The sequence below is a fragment of the Ursus americanus genome, chromosome 6 (genome assembly GCF_024610735.1).
Source record: "Ursus americanus isolate L20-20 chromosome 6, mUrsAme1.1.p, whole genome shotgun sequence".
In the NCBI taxonomy this organism is placed as follows: Eukaryota; Metazoa; Chordata; class Mammalia; order Carnivora; family Ursidae; genus Ursus; species Ursus americanus.
In genome coordinates, this window is record NC_142132.1 from 17,195,421 (window position 1) to 17,218,396 (window position 22,976).

Below are 22,976 nucleotides of genomic sequence, written 5' to 3' on the forward strand. Positions count from 1 at the left end.
ACTGCTGTGGTGGTCATGAAACCTAGGATCTCAATCTCTCTAAAAAGGCAACTCTTGAACTGAAGACATTTTTCCAAAGACAGTAAATGAAATATACCAACAAGTACATGAAAAGCTGTTCAACATCACTAATCATCAGGGAAAAGCATAAGGAGATACCACCTTACACCTGTCAGAAAGGCTATCATCAAAAGACAAGAGATAACAAGTGCTGGTGAAGATGTGGAAAGAAGGCGACCCTGTGCACTGTTGGTGGGGATGGAATTTGGTACAGCTACCACAGAACACAGTACTGAGATGCCTCAAAAAATTAAAACGGAACTACCCTTTGATCCAGCAATTCTACTCCTGGGTGGATACCCAAAGGAAATGAAAGCAGGACCTCAAAGAAATATTGACACTCCCATATTCGTCACAGCATTATTCACAACAGCCAAGACACTCAAACAACCTAGGTGTCCATCAACAGATAAATGGATTTTTTAAAGTGGCATATTTATACAATGGAATATTATTGGGCCATAAGAAAGAAGGACATCTGCCATTTGTGACAATATGGATGGACCCTGAAGGTATTACATTACGTGAAATAAATCAAAGACAAATACCTGATGCTATCACTTGTACGTGGAATCTAAAAAAAAGCTGAACTTACAGAAACAGAGTAAAGAGGTGGTTACCGGAGGCTGGGAGGTGGTGGACATGGGGAGATGTTGGTCAGAGAGTACGAACTTCCAGTTACAAAGTGGACACGTTCTGGGGATCTAAGGTACAGCATGGGAACTATCCCTTATATACTTGTGTTAGCTCGAGAATTGATCTCACATGTTCTCACGGCAAAAAGAAATGGTAATTATGTGACGGGATATTAGCTAAACCTAGGACGATAATCATGTTCCAATAGAGAAGTGTCTCAAACTAACACACTGTACACCTTAAACTCCTACAATGTTATAGGTCAGTTACATCTTAATAAAGCTGGGACTAAAAAAATAAAAATGAAAAAAAAATAATAAAAATACAACTCTCCCACCCCAAACTTGTTCCATTCAGTGAGCGGCATGCCCACCCCCCTACCTTTGACTCTTCTTTCTCCCTCAATACCAACGTGTGACCCATCGGTAAATTCTGCTGATGTTCCCTCCAAATCTGTCCACCTCTCCATTATCCCCACAGCCAGCAGTTTAACAGGAGCCAAACCGCTCATGGGACTTCCCCCCGTGGTGAGAATCAAACACCAAATTCTCACCCTATCCTCCCCCAGGCCGCTCTTCCTCATCCCTCAAGACCTACAAGCCTTTGGAGCTGGCTTTCCACTTCTCCCACAGCCAACGTCTTTTTCCTTTTAGGAACAGCATACATGGTTTTCCTTCTGCCTGGAATGTTCTCCCATCTCCCACCCCTTCTTTCTCTCATTCCTTTATCTGGCTAACTCTAACGAATCCTTGACATCTCATTTTACATGCCAGTTCCTCAGGGGGTTGTCCCAGCCTGTAATCCTTACCAACTTCTTGGTGGAAATCCCATGTCCCTGTCACACTGTCACAGGACCTCTACTCCCCCTGGTACCTGGCACAGGTGGGGGCTGCAGCGGTTTTGCTGGGCCTCAACATCTAGCACAGAAGAACCTTCCAGCACACAGCAACTATCAACAAGCACCCGGCAGAGAAGAGAGCCCAAGCCAAATAATCCATCGAAACACTCACATGTGTTTGATAACCAACTGGATGTTCTCAAAGTAGTTTTTCTTATTAACTATGAATAGGTACCCCTTTCCCCCAAACTCTTCAATTACAAAAAGCAAAAGTTTCGCCATGCCCTCTGAACTTACTTGAAAATGCTCAACGCAGGCCAGCAGAGACCCTGCTTGAAGCTCTCCCATCACGCTGTATTTCATAAGTTTTCTGCCCTCTTTCAGCATTTAAGCAATAACAACAACAAAAAAAAGTACACCACCACAGTCTGGCAGGCTTTGCTCCTCGGGATACAGACTGCTTTCTTATCCCATACCTCAGTGCTCATTACACAACAAAACACACAAGACTGGGAATGACTAGAAATTCACCCCAAGGTAAAATTCCACATCGACTTCAAAAGGAAGCCCCCAAGATAAAATGGTAGGAACTTTTGAAGACTTTTGCCATCTTGTAAGATACAAACTATACCAAAATACCACCATTTTTGGTACAGAATCTTTTGTTGCTGGGTACAAAGGAAATTAAATGAAAGTCCTTGTATAGCAAAGACTGGGGGGGGGGGCTCCTAACCCCACAGCTAATGGACCGCTGGAGGCAAATGGGCCAAGACTCAAGTACCACCACTTAGCACAACTTGGCTGCTTGGCCCTCGCTTGGGGGGGAGGGGGAGCAAAGAATTAAAAGTGTAAATTTAAAACACCACAGAGAATGAAATAGGAGCTATAACTGTGAATCAGAAAATGGGCCTGGGGAGGCCAGCAAAAGGAGAGGGTCCTGGAACCTGGATTTCTTGGGGGTGTGGGGAGGGAAGAAGGGGGACAGAGAAAGCAAAGGAGAGGGAGGGAGAGATAGATCTGTTGTGTAAATTCCTATTTTTTGGCTGGCCAAAAAAAAAAAAAAAATCAAGACAGCATCTTGGGGAATAATTTCCCCTCTCTCCTGAACACAGACGAGGAACCGCCGGATTATAATAAACAAGACGCAGTATCAGTTACGGTAACTAGAATGTGTGGGGCTTGCTTCTTAATTTAAGTATTATTTGATCAATTGAACTCTACTTGTTAAGAATATTTATTCTACACATCCACTTTTTTATACTGTGGTAAACCATGTACCACATGACAAAAAAACCTAGATCAAAATATTCTGACAAAAAGCGTTAGTTTAAATTCCCATGTGAAAATTCTGCCCCAAATGGGTACTAGAGAAAGTTATTTTCTTAGCAACCGGTGATAGGGATAGTCTCTAATGATTACTAACAAACGCTGAACACTTCTCTAGTTTCAAAAGAAAACATGAGAAATAATTATGAAATAACTTGGCCCAGAAATTACAATAAACCCAAATTTCGGAGAAATTAGGAAGCAATCCTTAGACAATTATTTTGAAACATGTCTGATGAAACAATGTGATGTGACAACATTTTAAGAGAATGAAAAACAAAATGAGAGGAAGAGTCCAGGGTATGGAGGAGAGTAAGCCATCCGCTGGCAGAGCTGAACAAACCCAGACTCTCTGGGCCAATGCTGAGTTATACACAGACCCCAGGGATACATCAGCCATCACCGAATGTGCTGTTTATAAATACAGACACCCCGTGCCCGCCAAACTGATTTTAGTTGATACATTGCCCTATGTCCAGTGAAGAGGGGATCATCCATTCATGGTCCCAAGGTAGGACTCCTCTATTCCCAAAACTGTATGAGACCCTGGATGGATGCAGAGGTCAACAACCACAGCCTTTCTTCTACGCGACCTGCCCATGTCCCTCTACCAAGCCCACCCACGCTAGCACCCTCTCCTCACCCCTTAGTGTCACGTGAAGACTGCAGAAATGCACGATTACGGGGTAATCTGGATAACCAAAGACATCATTCAGTTGCCACAGCATTAAGTATTTCACAAATCTGGTTTCCTTGTAGCCCAGCTGTGGCCTTTTCTCCTCTGTCCGCTCCCAGAGCCCACCCTCCTCCACAGCCTAGAACCTCTACACAGTGGCCATTCCCCGGGTCCCCAGGAGCACAGCAGGAAGCGCGAAAGCTGTAGCTGCCGGCCGCGGCTCCCTGGGACAAGGGTCTCCATCTGAAGTGTGCTCCAAGTGGTGGCTGTGGAAAACACGCCTCCTGAGACAGCAGAGGATAAAGGAACCCAAGTCCCCTTGCGCTCCCCTTTCCTAAAATCCACACTGGCTCTGGATAAAATGTCTTTCCATCTCCTCAGATTGTTCATTTCCAAACATGAAAATAAGTATACTTAGGGTCTACCCTGGGGCAACTGGTCCTGTGGGCTACGTGGGGAGGCAGCATCATGGAGCTCTCTGGAAATGGATAAGCCCCACTCTCACCCTTGGGCGATGGTCACCAGAGCGGGCCCGCAACCTCCATCCACACCCACAAGGGGCTGTGTCCACTCTGAACCACTTCTAAGAATGGCACCTTCTCTCCACTCAAAGAGAAAAAAAGCCTCCAAGAGATTTTAAAGATAACATCCTTTCTCTGTAGCTTTAAAAAAAAAAAAGCGGCAGCCCTGCCAAGCATTTCCAGAAGCAGAGAAATAAATTTCAAAGCCTAGACACACAATGGGAAATACAGGGAGGCAGGAAAAGTGAAAAAAGTGAAAAGGACATGCTTCCTCATTTTACCCTCTAGGACACTGTAACTCTTGCACTTTTTAAAAATCTTTGTATACTGTTAAAATGGTTTTTATATGGCATTCACTTTTCTCAGAGAAACCTGCAATCGGAACCCCGAACCAACAACGTCTTACCACCTATGACACTGTCCCTGATGATGACCCAATTTATAGTTCGCAGAACAGAACCAGCCACACAAAAGTTACTCCCTTAGGAAAGAACATGCCACGAGGCCCCGGAAGAGGAGCCGAGAACTGGGTCCCGTCCTCGCTCTGGCCACTAACTCAGCGTGTGACATTGGGCAATTCACTTAGGGCATCTCTGGGCCTGTTTCCTTTTCTGAGAGCAGGCTGGGCCGAGATGATCTAAGATCACTTCCAGCCCTGAAATCTTGACATTAGAGGAGCATGTGTAATCATGAGCACCCATGTTACTGCGGGCTTGGAGGAAGCTTCTGGAAAAATGTCAGCCTTGCTATGTGCCTCATTTATAACATAAGAATTTGTAGAACATTTTTACACACGATGACTCAAGAGACGTGGTTTAACGGAAATAAATCACTTTGTAATATATACATACACATACATATATATTTAATATTCATATAACAGAGGCATAATTCATTAAATAATATATACTCAATTACAGCAAGCTACAAAGTAAGGAGGCAGTTAGCCTGAAATTTGACACAATGCGTCTTAAAATTTTTCTACTTAAGAAAATCATTTTGTCATTTTGCCATTTTTAGAAATTACAAGTAACATAGAGGCAAAATACATTAATGGGTAACATTTTGTGGTACTTGAATAAAAAATACATGAATTATTTCATGTTTTGCATAATTCTACCTGTCATAGATTCATTATAAAAATGTGTCTTCCATTAATTATTTTAAAAGTATGAAGTCCAGCTCATGATATAAACATACAGAGGAGAATATTCTAATAAGGCTGGGCCATCTTCTCAAGAGGTTAATTTATAAATTCCACTTTCAGAGCCTACAAAATCCAAAAGTACATTAAAAATATATGTAGACACACACTTTACGTTGTAGTCTCTCACTACTAAAAACAAGTGTTTCCTATGTTAAACCCACAGGCTCTTGAAGCCACGGATGGACAGATTAAGTTTAACTTAAGCCTTTCCAAATTCATTTCTACTCTCCATTTGCAGTCACTCAGCCCAGATAAACGTTTGCTGATGTTAACGTAGGATATTACTTTCCAACAATTAAGATAAATGGGGGGGGGGGGGGTCCTCAAATCCAGCGCTTCCCTTTTGAATTTTCTAATTCCCTGTTCTGCAACTCACCTCTGCTAAATGAGTTTTTCAGAAAAGGACCTGGGGGTTGTGTTTTTTAAACTGCTTTGGCACCATTTCCAGTCTCCCCCAAACCATGTGTGATAGTGCCCCATTAACTGGAGACCACAAGGCTGGACTAACCCAACACCAGGAGGAAGGGGTGGTGGGAAGATCTGGAAATTTTCCAGGTGAGTAACAATCACTAAGGTCCAATAGCAGAAAACAGATATCTTCTAGATATAAACCATATCCAAGACTATTCCAAAAATACGCATTTTTAAAGAGAAAAAAACGGGTAAACAAGGCCTGTTACCAACAAAAGAGTATCTTTTTCATCTCCCCCCGGTAAAGGAAGCAACTGCCTTTGTAAGGTCACTTACGACAATGTGTGCCGGCGACGGAGAGCGGGCATCCTTGAGGGCTTGTCTGCTCTGGAGGGTCCCCGCCTGGACATCAAGCAGTGGCCATTTCATTTGGAGATACTGGAGGGAGGAAACAAAACGTGGCAAATGAATTTAGAAAAGAAATGCAAAACCACTATCCCAAGACGTAAGTCCTGGGGTCCCTGATACACAGATGAGAAACTAAAAGGAATAAGGACATGCAAATAACAACACTGAACAAATTTAAAAGCATGCAAATAACAACAACATCAACAGAAAAATCATACCATACCAACAGGTCCTTCCTTAGCGCTCACATTCAAAGGTACGTTTATAGAACATCAACGCTATTAGCAACTACAGTTTGGTCTCTGCGTTCAACAGTCAGGCTGCCTCGGATGACATGATTTCATTAATCCTGCCTCATTCAGAGGGAAACAACAGAGATGCGGGAGAGAAGAGAAGGGAGAGAGCACAGGCCCTCCAAAGGAATAAAGAAAACAGGAGTCTCAAGTCAGAGGTGTCTAGGAGACCATCAATTCCAGATCTGCTTTCAGTGACTTCATTTCTGAAATGCTATCATCCTTCACTTTAAAGTTGAGTGTATATATACCTGCAACTGTCCTTTAGTAGAATCTACTCGAGTAGATGAGGACGGAACTCCTCATCCAACCCAAAAGCTTTTAAAACAAAAATATTTCTCAGGGCACCTGTGTGGCTTAGTCCATTAAGTGTCCAACTCTTGGTCTCAGCTCAGGTCATGATCTCGGGGTCTTGAGATCAAGCTCCACGTCGGGCTCCACACTCAGCGGGGAGCCTGCTTGGGATTCTCTCCCTCCCCCTGCCCCTCCCCCTGCTCGCTCACGGTCGCTCTCAAATAAATGAATAAATCTTTGAAAAAAAGTACTTCTCAGGAAGAGATGTACAAACGGGGCACGGTGCAATTTATATGCTCATCTCAAAAGGCCCGAGAAATTCTTAAATATGTACAAGTTTACCAGAGAAATTAAGTTAAAGGTATAAGCCAATGACATCTATCTCTACTCTTCTTTGAGGTGGGAAATACATGGCACAAAGGAAAGGAAGTCACATCTGTCACAAGTGATACATCAGCTTTCAGAAGGACTTGAACAATCAACTGACCCAACTCCCCACTGTACAAACAAGGAAAAGTGAGGAAAGTTAGCTCGCCCAGTCACAGAGATGCTTAGCACACATATAAGCAACTCCAAGGCATTTGACTTTCACAGCTGACATCACACCAGTTATACTCAGGAAACCTTCAGACAAGTGAACAAAACTGAAGACACAACACTAAGACTTTAATAAGGTCATCGCCAGCCTTTGTATCTCTGAAGGCCAACTGTTTAATGCACCAGTTAATGCTTGGAGGGAATATAAGAGGCCATCTTATCTTTTCAGAGAACCCAGAATGAAATAAATGGCTAGTTTTCATATAAATTGTACAGGAAATTTTACTCAATGAATAATAATTAAACTCTTTGTACATAGCTTTCTTGTGAAGGATTAAGGAGATAGGAAGATGTCTGCCCTCAGGGAGCTTATGCCCATGTGAGGGAACCAACTCACACTCAGATTAAGTCTGGATAGAATGTAGTGGAAATGGCAGAGACTAAGGGAATGATGCCTAGGGAATGCCAAGAAGGAAGACAGGATTTCTAAGGAAAGAGACTGGGCAAGGCTGCACAGAGTAGGTCTTATCAAGTCAGAAAGATTTCAACAGAAAAAAAAAAGGACAGCCAAGGGCTGTCCGGAAAGAAGGAAGAGTTGGCTCAGATCCCGTGTGAAACAGAAGGGCAAAAACCGCACAGGAGCTTTCTATAGGCTCCTTAAAGATACAACTGTCCAGCGACTTCAAACCAAACACAGTTACGCCTAAAACTAGAAGACCATGGCCCACGAGCGACCTGCCAAAGCGCACAGCCATTCTCCCAACCTAGATCTGTACAAGATGAGAGCACTTCTACAACCTCAGAGCTGTTACCCGGTAGGCTCTTGTGTGAGGGAACCTGGTTACTAGTTCTGGTGACTCACCACAAGACCTTGCATCAAATCCCTTTGCTTCTATGGACCTCTAGTTTTTCATCAGTCAACTGAAGGGGTTGTCCTATCTGGGATGGGGAGGAGGGGGAGGCTGCCCCAGCACTTAAGGATTCTGGACTCCCAGGCAGTACATACCAGCAGGCACCCCACTCCCTGCCTCAGTCAGCCTCATAACCAAGCCATTTCCAAATATCTTCTTTGGGGGCAGTAGCATCCCAAGTTGAGAGCCACTGTAATAAATGTTTCCATGGTCTCCCTCAGCCAGTAACCCAAGCCAGTGGGCCATGGGAACATATTCCGCCCCACCTCACCCTGACTGCTTCCCATTCTCACCTGCCACATAAATATATGAGCCTCATGGGTCAGAACCACTCAAAAGCATCACTTCCTTGAGGCCAACCAAAATGAACACCTGCCAATACTCATCTCTCCTCTCATAAAATCCTGTGAGGAAAAATGCCAAGCTGAGTGCCACACACCTACACCTCATGCTACCCTCAGTGGGCAGGGTTAGATTAACAGACAGGTTTCCATCTTTGTCCATCTGCAAAATGAATTCGATCGCATCCAAATGCCGGCTCCACAGAATTCGGAAATTTAGGCTTTGTTTAAGGTGACAGACCTGCCCTGAGGACCCCACCAGAGAACTGTCATACCCATAATGCAATATTAACGCAGAGTCTTATAATTCTTATTTTACATAAAAGCTTCATTGTGTGCCATATCCAATCTCCGCAGGCTACCTGCACCACTATTTTTATGAGCCTACATTTCAGCGCTCCAAGCCTACAATACACATAATTTTCAATTATGTTAGGGCAGCCCAGGATCACTGCCTATATAACATTACTGGTTGGAGGAAATGAGACTCGGCCCCACTGCCCAGAGAGAGCTAACCAAATCCAGATGGTGGAGGAAGACAGCCCCAATCCTGCTGGCTTGCAAGGACTCCACGGTGACAGCCTCAACCTCTCCATCCCAGTGCAACTTGATCCCACAGAATGGCTGGGCCCCCGCAAATCTGTGCCCGTCCCATGGAAACTGGCATTCAGGCTGACGAGGTTCCTTCTGGGGAAATAAGTATTATGTCAGGATTTTTTAAAGGAAGTTATTAACCTCCTCCAAAAGTGATGGGTTTCCCAGGTTCCTTCATCTTCTACAATTGGTCCTTATTAATAAGGAAAATAAATAAATAAAGGGAAGAAAAAGGAAATTAGGTACGATTATGGCCTAGAGGAAAATCTTTTCCTTCCTGGAGACACTAAGCAGCGGGAAATTCTATTCTGTTGGGTCCTAAAGGAAGACCCGAAGGAGGAGGCATCTCGGATTTACGAAAGGGCTGGAACGCCACGCTGCATTTTCCCCCTGGTCCAACTTCGGTTTTATATCCTTTTGGGGAAGAAGAAAAAAAAAAGTTCCCACCATCCCACTATAAAAACAACACTGGGCTCTAGCTCCCTTCCTTTCAGGCTGCTCAACGTGGAAATTATGAATTGCCTACAAAAACATTAAACTTTTCAGCAAACTGCAATCAAACGGGGCCGTGGGAATTCCTGCATTGAAAACTGTTGAAATGGAGTCCTGCTCAACTCTCATTTTGCAAAAAAAATAATAATAAATATATAAGGCCATCCTGGCTTAAGTGTTTCATCCTTTGTTTAATACTAATGTTCTGCTCGTGGCCCATTAGGGTTTTTCCCCAAATCATATTTTATGATATGTCTCAGGGAGCTTAAGTTAAGCTTCAGACCTGTGGACAAAGTCTCGAAATATATACAAAACCAACAGTCTGAACAGAATCAAGGCACTTTAAAAGCCTGTTAAATTGTCAGCAAAAAAAAAAAAAAAAAAAAAAAAAGGTATGCAACTCGAACATCTCTTCCTCCTCCCCCAATTAAAAAAAAAAAAAAAGGACAAGGAAAGGCAAAGGGGAAGGGGTCTTCCAAATCAGAAGACCCCTCCAGGATCCAGGTACAAGTGGGCCTGAGGGAACGTGCTCCCAACAAAGACACCCCCATCTTCGTGGGTCCAGCTTCAGTAGCCAAGAGGACAAGGAGAGGCTGCCCCAAGAACCTGCATCTAGCTGGGGGTTGTTGGGGCCCCGGTACTAAAGTTAATATTCTAAACAAATAGGGCAACTCAGAGGCCAACGATAATGCTGATGACAAAGTTCCCTGGAAACCCCACATCGCTGATAAAATACCAACGCAGCTTGGCAGCACTTCCTGTCAGTGAGTCCATCTCCTGGATGGACAGGCAAGGGGAGTCCATCCCCTTACTTGTTCAGGACAGGGTTGGCAAACTTTTTCCATAAAAGGCCCAGAGTATGTATCTTAAGCTCTGCAACCCATACCGTCTTGGTCCTAACAGCTCGGCCGTGGTAACACAGAAGCAGTCATGGGCGATACATGTACCTACCACGTCACGGCCGTGTTCTAATAAAACTTTATTTATAGATGCTGATCTATAGATTCCATAGGACTGTCCTGAGTCAGGAAATACTCTTCTTCTCTTGGCTTTTTTCAACCGTTTAAAAATAATAAAAACCATTTTTAGCTCACAGGCCATACAAAAAGAGGTGACAGGACAGCTTTGGCCCTGAGCCATAGTTGGCAATCGGTGGCTTACGGAATGAATGTGTAAAGACCTGATTTCGTGTCAGACAGGATACATTCCTTCGCTGGGCCTAAAATCCAGACAGCCGAACGTGATTATTCGGTGGTCCAAAAGCAACGTTTTGAATTGAATTGTCACTAGCAAACTCCAGTTTGGGAGGAAAAGTTTGGAAAAGAATCTGAGCTTTCCAGCCATGACTCCCAGTCACAAGGTCTAACCACTAGACCACAATCTCACCGAAATAACTATTCCCCCTTTCCAAAATGGAAGTTTGAAAATCCCTGAGCAATTCTGACTGGAAAAAGTTCACGTGTTCGAAAGTTCTCACCCACTTCCCAGGAAACACTGGCAATGTGTCACATGTCATCGAATCATCTGGAAAGAGCACCAGGCAGAAACGCTGCAGGTCATGGGCAATGTGCCCCGTGTGCTCTGGGAATCACCTTTCTAGGTTCGGAACCTCCTCTCTCCAGAGCCTTTCCGTGTGTACCACTCTCACACATGGCAAAGTTGGAATGAACCCCGTGTCAACTCTGCCCACCCCCAACAGATGGCATTGGCCATGGACTCCGGCAAGACGGGGAGGTGGGGGCCACCATGGGGTCTGAACAGACTGCTACACAGGGATGAAACTGGCCTCTTCTGGAAAACTAGGCCCCACTAAAAACCTATCACCCAGAAAAGGACTGATTTTAAACACTGTGAAGGCCTTGCTCCCCACCCTTGCCTGGTAGATGGGCATCCTTGACCTAAGTACAAAACAACAACAAAAACAGCCTTTTCAATCCAAGCTTTCTCAGCAGGTGCACTTCTTCCTAGGAAAATCCATTTTTCAAGAATTCAAAGTCATGGGAAACCATCCTCATGACAGACCAGAGCTGCGGAGTCTTCCTAACTCCCAAGCCCCAGCTCGTAAGGGTTGTGTTTCTCATAAAACAGAAAGTCCCTATTTTGTCCAAATACCCAAACCGAGAGACCACGAGCCATGGTCTCTCACGTCCAAACCCATGAGTCCCTCCTCCTCTGCGAGGTGACCATTTAGGCAAGCTGTGTGGCTGCATCGTAGGCCATGCTGATCTGCCACAAATGTGCGAGCCAGAAGGGGGAAAGCATGACATGACAGTAATGTTCACACCACTCCACTTTACAAAAGAAAAGTCCACCAGAAGCCACTCGTCCTAAGAGGAAAATGGAAAAACCTCATGAGTGAGACAACAGGAAGCCCAAGTATATTGCCCACGGCACGCACGCCTTTCTTCAGGGGCTCACGCTGAGAGATACGTCCTCAAGTCGCAGCCACACACACCGGTCTGTTAAAGAACACGCTTGGCTCTCTCTTTTCAGAACCTACCTCTTTTCTCAGAACTGGAAGATGGAAAATCCAGCCCATCTTCTATAAATAAGTAATTCTGCCCTGAGGGTCAAGGAAACCCAATATATCCAGAGTGGTTAAATTATAAGAAGCTGTGATTAATATTCTGTCCTACCCTCTGAATCAAACAGGTACCAACAGGTTTCCCAAAGCTAGCATGGATCGCATATACCTAACAGTGAAATGATACCAGAAGTCATCAGAATCCTGCAGGATCCTCACAGCCACCATTACAAAATCAGTCTGAGCAATTTTCCCGCAGATCCAGGAGGTACAGAGATTAGGTTGCTTTGTTCTAGGTTAAAACATAGCCCAGGAATTGCTTCTTTTTTTTTTTTTTTTTAAGATTTTATTTATTTATTCGAAAGAGAGAGAACACGAGCAGGGCAGAGGGAGAGAGAGAAGTAGACTCTCCACTGAGCAGGGAGCCTGCTGAGGGACTCAGTCCCAGGACCCTGGGATCGTGACCTGAGCCAAAAGCAGATGCTTAACCCAATGAGCCACCCAGGCGCCCCCCAGGAATTGCTTCTTTTGAAAAATCCACATAAGAGCCTAAGATAGAGGCTCCAGTTAAAGAGGCATTATTTGCCCGTAAAGTGTGACTGTACAGAAAAAGAAAATCAGGAACATGTGATTGTGGCCAGTTGGGGTATAGCATAAGTGAGTCTGTACTATTGTTACCAAAGGAAGGAAAACCGAAGACCTCGAAGGCTGGGTACATTCTGAACTTGGAGAAGGAAAAGGCCACAGAAGAAAATGAAATAAGAATCTAGGATTGATTTTATTTTTCCTTTTTTTTGTTTTTAATGACACCAAACACAGTGGGGGAACTTAGGAATGTTTCCCTTAAAGTCACTATCTGTTTCTCAGCATAAAAGGAATATGGGGGAAAGGCAGGGAATCCGGTCATCGTGTAAAACAACAATTCAATAGCTCTGCCTTCTATCTCTAGGAGTTGGTTGCTACAGCATTTTTAAATGAAATTCTTGCAGCTACCTTTTTCTTCCTCATCGTAACAATCCAAAGGGTCATAACAGTATCGTTTCACATTTAGGGAGTACTTTAGAGTTCAAAACCACATTCGCTATAATCCTATAAAATAAATGAGCAGGAAGTTGCAACTAAAGTCCGTACAACCCAGACCCAGCTTGCCTGAGGTCCCTGGGTCAGTGGGCCTTCTCGTGCGCACACCCCCAGACCACCGCTGTGTTTGCACGCCAGGAGCTCACAGGCAACACCGCAGAGTGGAGCAGCCCCAAAGGAATAGACCAGCCTCTCCAGCGCCTACAGGCTCTCTTCTCCCCCACCTCCCCAGGTTGCTGGGCAAACATTAAATTATTTTCTTCCAAAGCGACTAGAAAATTATTTCTACGAGAGCTACTGAGGCCACTGGTACTAAGGGGGTCACCGAGGAAAACAAGCAAATAACAAACCAAAAAATCCAATAACCAAAACTTTTTCTCTCACCAGCTATTCAATACCCCTGTTCCTGAGATATTTTTGCATTTCCTAGGTCAGTGGTTTTGCCGGGAGGCTATGGTTTGGCAGTTCAGGGAAGCACAGCTGGATAGAATTTCACCAGGCCCTTCCTCTCAAACCCAGCTGGGCCCCCCTGGGGCTGGGAGCTGGGCCTTCTTTCCACCCTCCTGAAAAAGTCACTCTGAAAATCATGGCTGTGTGTTCCTGGGGTAGCACAAGAGGGAGAAAGCGTCCAGAAACCCACTCTCCAGGCCCACTTCTGCCACTATCTGGACAATCACTTTGCTTCGTCACTGGGCCACCTCTTCCTCACTCTGGGCCCAAGTCCGTAAGCGATGAATCACTAAATTCTCCTCCTGAAAACAGTACTATACTGCATGTTCGCTAACTAGAATTTAAATAAAAATTGGGGGGAAAAAAATTAAAAAGACTACAACACGCCACTAGAGATCCTAGAATTTCAGCTGCACGCCAGGACTGGAGAGGACTTTGGGAGTAAGTAAGCACACTTTGTGTACGATAGGACTGTGTCCTTCCCGGCCCACGTAATGGTGAGGCGGGCTCCCGTGCGTCGTTCAGCTGATGAGTTCGGACATGTGTTGCATCTGGCCTGCAGCGCTTACTTACCAGTGTGGTTTTCCTCTGCCGTGATGACGCAGAGCACGTGAGAAGGTGACTTCTCCACCAGCCTTTGACCCAGATGGAGAGAACAGAGCAGAGCCTCAAGAGTACCAGTGATAGATACGCATTCCGGGCAGTAAGTAAGAGTTTCATATAATCCACTGCGATTTAGGAGATGTTTGTTGCTACAGCATAACCTAGCCTCCCCTCACCTATATACCCACTTGCTTGCCTGCTTGGAAGAGACATATAACAGAGGTAATCCACGGTCTATTTTCTATGACTAAAAGAAAAAAAATCGAACAGGCATCCTGAAATTCATTACAAGAAAGAAAGGAAGGAAGGGAGAGAGGGAGGGAGGAAGGAAGAAAGAAAGAAAAGAAAGAAAAGGAAGGAAGGAAGGAAGGAAGGAAGGAAGGAAGGAAGGAAGGAAGGAAGGAAGGAAGGGAAATTAGCTCGCAAGTTCCATTCTCTTCTAACACAGAGATTCCTGCAGCATTTACAAAGCGCACGCTCTGTGTCCAGTGTGGACTAGAAATTGAGGCCTAGAGCAGTCACCTAAGAACCAGTCAATGGGACAATAAGCTAGTCAATGGTACAGGGACTAACACAAGAAGTAGAAATATTATAAAGAAAGATTTACTTCATGATGGTAACATGGTCCTACAGTTCCTCCACCTTGCTGGTCTATTTAGCAAGACTTTCCTCCTGACCCACTCTGGACTTGCTAAATCCAACTATCTGGGAGGGGGCCCAAGGGTCTGTAATTTTTTCCCCCAACTTGTCATGTGACCCTGATGATCAGTAATTAGCACAAACTATCAGTTCCAGGGCAGTATCAATAATAAGCACGTTGTCTATTTGAAGGTTCCACCTTACTTTCTCAAAAGTTCTTTTAAACTTCTACATTGATTGTCACTCCATCTTTTTTAGGTGGTCAAAGCAGATAACCTCCAAACCCATTTTAAAAGTGAAGAAAAGCAGGGGCGCCTGGGTGCCACCTTCGGTTAAGCATCCCACTCTTGGTTTCGGCTCTGGTAGTGATCTCAGGGTTGTGGGATCGTGCCCCAAGTTGGGCTCCACGCTCAGTGCGGAGTCTGCTTGGGATTCTCTCTCTCCCTCTCCCTCTGCCTCTGTCCCTCCCACTCACTCTCGCTCTCCCTCTAAAATAAAGAAATAGGTCTTTAGGAAATAAATAAAAGTGAAGAAAAGCAGAGAGAAATGAAGTGAATGTAGAGTTCTAGTATTTTCAGGCCAGGACTCTTAAAATCTCTTAGAGACAGAGTAGAATGAACAATGGGAAGGCGGGCAAAGTAGACACACGGGGACAAAGCAGACGGTGTCTGCCTCAGAGACAGTGTCGCTCCGGCATGACCCAGAGCCGCCCAGGACTAGCCATGGCAGACTCTTCCAGCAGCCTCAAGATCCAGGTCCCCACAGAGAGCCGTGTGGATCCCAAGCCAACGACAGCCCTGCCAAAAGCCCCCAAGTCCCTGAGCCACAGGTCAGAGGACACAAAGCCACTGGAAGAACATGAGAGCAGAAGCCCTCGCCCTCCTGCCCTGCTCAAACAGGTGGCCCGTTGTCACCCCCTCAGACACGGTAGTGCAAACTCCTTCCCCACGGCCCGCTGCAGTAGCTGACAGGTAACGAATGCCCACATGCCACTGGAGGAACCTCACGTTAAGAGACAGACCGAAGACGACCTACTTTGGTCACATTTTTTTTTTTATCAATGCTTCTTATCAAAAAGCCAAGTACAGTCCCGTTGATTGGAATGTGTTAGTTACCACTGCTTGTCTACATGCGTGCCCAAGTGGACACAGGCACCTACAGACCAGGAAAATAAGCTGGAAGATAGGGATTGGCAAGTGGATGTCACTGTGAGCTCAGCAAATATGGGGTCTATTGGGATAAGAGCACATCAAGTCTCGGCTGATGAACGGATAAGTAAATGGTGGTCTTATCCATACAACGGAATATTATTTGGCAATAAAAACAAGTGAATACCGACACATGCTACAACAAGGATGACCTTGGAAACATAATGCTAACTTAAAGAAGGCAGACCAAAAAGGTCACATATTGTAGGATTCCCCTTATATGAAATACCCAGAATCGGTAAATCCATAGAGACGGAGATTAAATTAGTGGTCGCCAGGGACTAGGCGGAAGGAGAGACGGGTAGTGATTACTAGTGGGTACAGAGTTTCTTTTGGGGGTGACGAAACTGTTCTGGAAATAGACAGTGGTGACATTTGCACACGCTGTGAATATACTAAAACGCGCCGAATTGTATACTTTGAACGGGTAAATTTAATGGTATGTGAATTACATCTTGATTTTTAAAGCGGATTACAAAAAAATGCACCAAGTCACTTGATGGTTATCAGGCTCATTTCAAAGACAAAGGGGTGGGGAGAGCACAGGGTCACGTAGGCACAGACTCCACCCACCGTGCCATAATGCCTAAAGAATGAACCGAAAAAACAGGTGAGCAAACCTACTCTTTTAAAGAAAAATATGACCCTCCAAAGCTTCTTGGGAAACAAGCAACTTCCAAATGTGACTGGCTGGTGCGGGATCTTGGGAAGGGACCATTCCAATGGCAGGGGAAGGCCAAGACTCACGAAAGCTGGAAAGAACACAGCACGCCCCAGATGAAATGTGCCGAGGAGACACAGCAGACAGCAACCGAAGTGATTGATAACTGTTTCAAGGCAAACCAGACAGAGGGGAGCACTTAAGTCCACAGAAACCTGAACCCTGAAGAGTCCATTCCCCACCACCCTGTGTCTTCAGGCAGGCCACGAAAGCTTTGCGACTCAGTTTCCCTAGCTCCAAAATGGGCATGGAATCACTTTCCCAGAGCCTCCCTAAGGCCTTCACCATTTTTTCCAACCCCAGAGGATATGCTGTGTAAATGGACAGGACAGTTAAGAGTTGCTAGTTCTCCCTCCAGCTGCGCAGGGGAGTTAAAAGACAGAAGTCACAGGTCTACCGACATTTAGGGATGACCTTTGAGGATACAAAGCCAGAGAGTAACAGGGTCCTGGTGACCTGGAAGAGTTCTTTAAAATCCATGAATCAGCATGACTGCAGCAGATACTAAAATCAGGAACTCTAAAAGAGCCCTTTCTTTCTCCACAGCCAGCGGCTCTCAAGACTCGGGATTTCTCTGAATCGGTTCTCCTCCGAGTCCGTCCTGTTTCTTTCCCCCCTATTCCACAACAACAAAAGACAACACAAGTCTTGGCAGTCAACAAGCAACCAATTAATGTGCTTTCAGTCCGCCGACTTGGGAACAAAAATGCAGGACAGACCTCGGCTCCTGTCCTCCAACTCCAACTGAAACATGGGAACCGCGCGCTGCAGTTTCCTTTTATTTTTGTTTCCCCTTGTCACATTTGAAAGAGGTCGGTGGCTCCAGCAAGGTCTCCCTGTCCAAATTTTTATTGTCCGAGGCTGGCTGTGACAAGCATGTGGAGATGCTTCGTAATGCTACCCTCGGGAAGCCAAAAGGTCAGCAGCGCCTCGGTTCGTTTTGCTTGGGGAGGAAAAAACCCCCGAGCCAGGGTGAAGATTTAGTGAGGCTGACCTTCTGGAGGCCCCCGACCCCCCTGCACACCAGTCTTGCTGCCTCAGCCAGAAGCGGCCTGCCACTCAAGTATCATCTTGCTGTAACAAATTACTCCTAACCCAGGATTACGGCTCTTTCCAAATCCCTCCTAGAGAGCAAGGAAATAAACATTCTCTCCCAGGACTCTGCCCTGGTTGTTTCCCCTGTTGGTAATCCTTGTCTGTATTTGCTTCTCCTACAAGCCTTCGTCTGGGAGGTCTGCTAGACCATTCCGGCCCACTTTCCTTTCAGACATAAGCTGAATGTCTCAATTGTCCATTAGGCACAGTAAAAGAAGAAGGCGGGCTTTCTGTCCCAAGGAGCCTCACACAATAGTTCTCTTTGCCCACACACTTCTCGTCTGCCTGCAGACCCGACTGGCCTAATCCTAGTCACTCACGGAACTCCACACCCCAAATTCCTTCCTAACGCCCCGCAGGGACGAGTGCGGATGGGCCATCGGGAGGCCGCGTTGCTCTAACTCGAGGCCAGGGCAGAGAAGCAGCCCCCACCCCACCCCGGCACTGGCCACCCCTCCCTCCCCCCAGGGACAGCATGCCACCTAGGGGTGAGCTGACTGGGCAGAAAGATCTAGAAAGAAGAGGCAAGCTAGGAGACTGCCGACAAGAGAGACTGCCTCTGACCCCATCCTGTGGTTTCCTTTAATAAACTACCAGGAGATATTTTGAGCACAATAACCTCACTTGGGGAAGGAAACACAGTTCTGTCCACTTCCAACGTCTCCTCCGAAACACCGGGATATTCCAGACCCTTCGGACAAGAGAGGGCCACTCTGTGTTTTTAATTGTACACATACAGTGACCAGCACATGCCAAGAAGCAAAGGGCAGAACAATGGCTGTTAGGATCAACGTGGGTGATTTGAGGTGACAGGGATCTTAGGGTTGTTTTATGCGAGACTTTTCTCCCTGCAGAGTGGTTGACAGCACTCTTGCTGACACATTCCGGGCTGGGAGAGAAACTTTCTGAAATAACCCAAAGGCATGGAGAAGACAGAAATACCATCAAAAATCCAGACAACAAATCAAATTCCTATTTCAAAAAAGGGGGGGGGATAGCAGTTAAAGAAACAGAATTAGACAAAACTACTCATTCTGAAGGGGGCACCACCTTCATCTCCCACGTGCAGGCCCACCTCCCTTCTCTCGACAGGGCCACCGTGCCTCTGCAAACAAACTTGTTCTCTGCTTTTGTGGTTTTAGTCTTTCAAGAACCTGGCTTGGGAAGGAACAGTAACGACCTGAAGCTAACCACTTAGCTCATTACTATGTCATCTGGACAGGAAAATCAATTCCAACAGCATCAAGTTTGGTGATCCCTCCCCCGAAGGTCTGCACTATTAATAGCAAGAAAGTTTCCCAGGCTTTGGTTTATTTGTAATCCCAACCAGCCCTGACCACGGAACCTGGACGTCTGCACTTCTAGAGCTCCCAGGGACCCAGGAGATGGAATTTCAGGTCTCAAGTCTTTTGGCAGCAGCAGAAAGATGCAGAAGGTAGGCAGATCTTCAAGGAGGCAGAAAGATTCAGCTCAAAGAGTCCCAGGGAAGGGCTAGGTAGTCAAGGGGAAAAACTACATTAAGGTCTCTCTACCCATCTAACCGGCTCCTGCGCACAGTCTTCCAGGCTGAGCTACCCTACGGACAAAGGTCACCATGTTATCGCCCCATTGTGGAGCTGGCTGACAGAAGGTTCTAGAAGAAGGTTAGTTAAAAATAAACTTAAAACCTCACTAATTCAGACCAAGGTGGTGCCCCAGGATGGTTAAGAGGCATAGGAGCAGGAGCTGGAGTGCCTAGGTTCAAACCCAGGATATGCGGCTTCATGCTTCTGGGGCCTTGGACAAATGGCTTCACCTCTCTAGGCAACCAGCCCTTGCCTGCAAAGTGAGGATAATAACATAGGGACAACAGTGGGACCTCCTTCTCGATATACGCACAGGAGTGATTAGTAGCGTATGCACTACAAACGAGGCCTGGCTTGACGTGTGCGACAGAAGACTGATGGGGTTCATGCTGATGGGGTTCATGGTCGAGGAGGGAGCCATCTCCCTGCTGGATGTACAAAGGGAGAAAAGAGAAGTGTGGGATTCCTGTAAGCAAATGCACTAAGTTAACAGATGGCCCAAGTTCGGCGCCCAACGAACAGACCCGCTGACACAACCCGCCGTTACTATCCACACATAAATGGGAAAGTAAGAAATTATTCATTCAGCTATTTAAAATATATCCCTCCACCCTCCCTTTATGTATCCTGGCAAAGAGAATTCAAGTCCGGGTGTCTGAAGTTTCCCAGACAGCTGAATGAAGGAAGCCAACCGCATCAAGTCCCACTCAGGCTCTGCCCAGGGACAGGTGAACACACAGTCCTCCCCACCAAAGGGTCTTCCAGAATTCAGCCCCCTTCGCTCTGCAGATGCATGGCCACAAAGCAAATCACACGCTGCCACCATCAGAGAGGGAAAATGCTAATTCAGCAAACCGTCTTGAATGACAGTTCACGCTACGCCTTTTATGTCCCCATGCCCAGGAAATACCCAGGAGCCATGCTCTGGCCTCCACAAGGGCCCCCTGCTCCTTTCCCTCGGGACGACTGAGCCCCGCTGAGTTAATTCTATCGACTACTGTGAGGACCCCAAGCAGCAAGTAGGAGTTTGTGGGGGCTGCGTGCATTCAGACCAAGTTTCCCGATCACATCTCGAGGCAACTCAGACCCAGGTTCGAACCCCAGCTCCAGAACTCCATTCATTCATCAAAATATTTATTGAGTGCCTCCTATGTGCCGAAGTGCTGACAGCCAAAGGAACTGGGTTCATTAAGAGAGAATATCAGAGCTGACCATTTTAAAAGCAGGGTGAGCTTAGGCAAATGACATCACCTCTCTGAGCACTGGTTTCCTTCTCTGTAAAATGGGAATATACATAAACATCTACCTCTCGGAGCTCTTCAGGGATCAAATGCTTGGCATGGTGCCTGGCATATGGCAAGTGCTGAGTAAATGCTAGCTATTATGTTATTAGCTGGCTATTATATTGCTATTAATATAATCAGTATCATCAGAATAAAATTCCTTGAGATACTGCATGATTCTAAATCATCCAAAAAAGAATATCCCAGGTATGTGTATTACCCATTGCTTAAAGAGAAATAAACACTTACCCTGAAGTAAAGCAAACTGACCAAAAACATTCCTAGTGAACCAGGCTCGCCTCTCCCCACCCCTCCCTTCAATTCACTCACTTCCACTCTTCTGGGATTTTCCTATAACTACAGTTGCCCCTCCCCCCCCATACGTCTGGTCTCCCCTCAGGTATACCAAGGCTCAGCCTCAGGCCTGCTGTTCTAAGTCACTGCATCCCTCTCCCCTCTGACTGGCCCGCAAACTTAAAGATCTTTCTTAAAGGTCTGCAACCTCAGCAGAATTCTGATTCTTGCCCTGCATACTCTGCAAAAAGCAGACACACAAGGCACAAGCTGGTACACAAATCAGGGGGTGGCAAGGCATTAGGGTGAACACAGCAGCAGCTGCTTAAAGGCTACCAAAAACCACACGGAATCATCATCCCAAAGAGGTTTTACACGTGCACCAAAGAAAAACGTAGAAGACAAAAAAAAAAAAAAAAAAAAAAAACTCAAAAAAACACTGCCACTTCTCTCCCAGGCTATGTCACGATTTCCTTTTTTCTTTAAGATTTAAAACCTCGCCTGTTAAAAACACCGCCTAAAGAAGGGGTAAGACAGTTGGGAAAAGGAAATTCATAGAACTCCCTGGTGTCCCTGGCTTACCACCGTCAGGCAGCAAAACAACGGTCAGCCACTTGGCACCCTGTTTGGGGACCATCTCCACCTGCTGGTTCAATCCCACATCAGCGTGGATTCCTGCACTGACCACGTACTCGGGAGAATGAGCAAAGCAAAAGTGCAGGCTGCAAACGAGATATGGAAATGCCCAGAACAAACACACGTGGAGAGGTAAGTTTTAACTATGGTTTCAAGAGTGGGAAGTCAAACCAGTTCTGGGGTTTGAATCCCAGACCACCACCTACTTCCTCAGAGGCCTTGGCCAGGTTACTTCACCACCCTGACCTTCAGTTTCTTCTTCTATGAAACAGAAGCTAACAGCAGCTCTTCGAATCAGAGTTGTTGCCAAATCCTGACTACAGATAGCGGCGTGGAACAGCACCTAGCATACGGTAAGCCACTCAACAAATGGCAGCCCTTGGGACCACTGTTGGGGTCATTACGAAGCTCCTATCCGTCCCACTGGTGATCTGGGCTATAGTATCACAAATGCTTTTCTCATTGTCCTCCAACACGACAGTCTGTCATCATAAACTGATATTCCAGGAGGCGGAAGGGAAAAGGGGGAAACTGTGTGGTTGGAAAGTTAAAAAGAAAACAGTAAGTAGTAGAAACCACGTCACAGGTGAGATCTTACTACAGGAAATGCCCTCTGCTATGTCCTTTACCCATTTTTCAGACGACATCTCAGGAAACTGAGCTGGGAGAGCTTAGGCAAGCAGCCCAAGGTCACGCGATTTGGAAGTGAAGGTTATGAGGGCAGGAAACACGCTTGTCTCCCCTGTGCCCCTGTGCCAAGCGTGAATGGTCTCTTTAAGCCTCATTTAACATTCGACAAATATTTATTGATGCCGGCTCTTTGCCGGGCACTATGCTGGGTACTAGACAGAAGAGAAAGATCACAGAGCCCAAGAGTCAGGTGACCTGGGTGAAAATTCCCAGCTCTCGCCCCACTCGCTGGGTGACAGTGGGCAGAGACTTCTGCTCCCTGACCTCCAGCTATTGTAAAATAATTTCCCTCCACCCCACCTCATAGGGTGGATGCACAAATTCCACTAAACAATATCTAACTACTTGGCAGCTTCCCGCAGAGCCTCAGGAGTCATTCAAAATTGATTTCCTTCCCTCTGTCCCCCCATCCCCCTCCCATCTCCCAAAACTAGCCCTAGTTCATAGATCTATAAAATGAAGATAATAGTAAGGTATCTGAAAAGCACTTCGACTATAAAATATAATGGGAAATATAAAACCACATGTTATTATTATACGAATGCACCCCGCCCCTATATCTAGTGGCCCCATTGCCACTAGGAACAAGGTATTTGCACAGTCTCAGCAAAGCACACCCCCATCAGGTAGAAGCAACTGAGTC

At 45.9% G+C, this 22,976-nt stretch overlaps 1 protein-coding gene across 32 annotated transcripts in view; it reads right to left on the reverse strand.

Annotated features, from left to right (window-relative positions):
- TCF7L2 (transcription factor 7 like 2) overlaps positions 1-22,976 on the reverse strand; it is a 193,790-nt gene that overhangs the window by 112,915 nt on the left and 57,899 nt on the right. For 31 of the 32 annotated variants that reach the window (XM_045803137.2, XM_045803136.2, XM_045803139.2 and 28 more), the window contains one exon: positions 6,012-6,113. In XM_045803137.2, the coding sequence (XP_045659093.1) occupies positions 6,012-6,113 (102 nt within the window). Of the gene's footprint in view, positions 1-6,011; positions 6,114-14,172; positions 18,299-22,976 lie in introns of those variants that run through there. The other variant, XM_045803156.2, reaches the window with a different exon arrangement.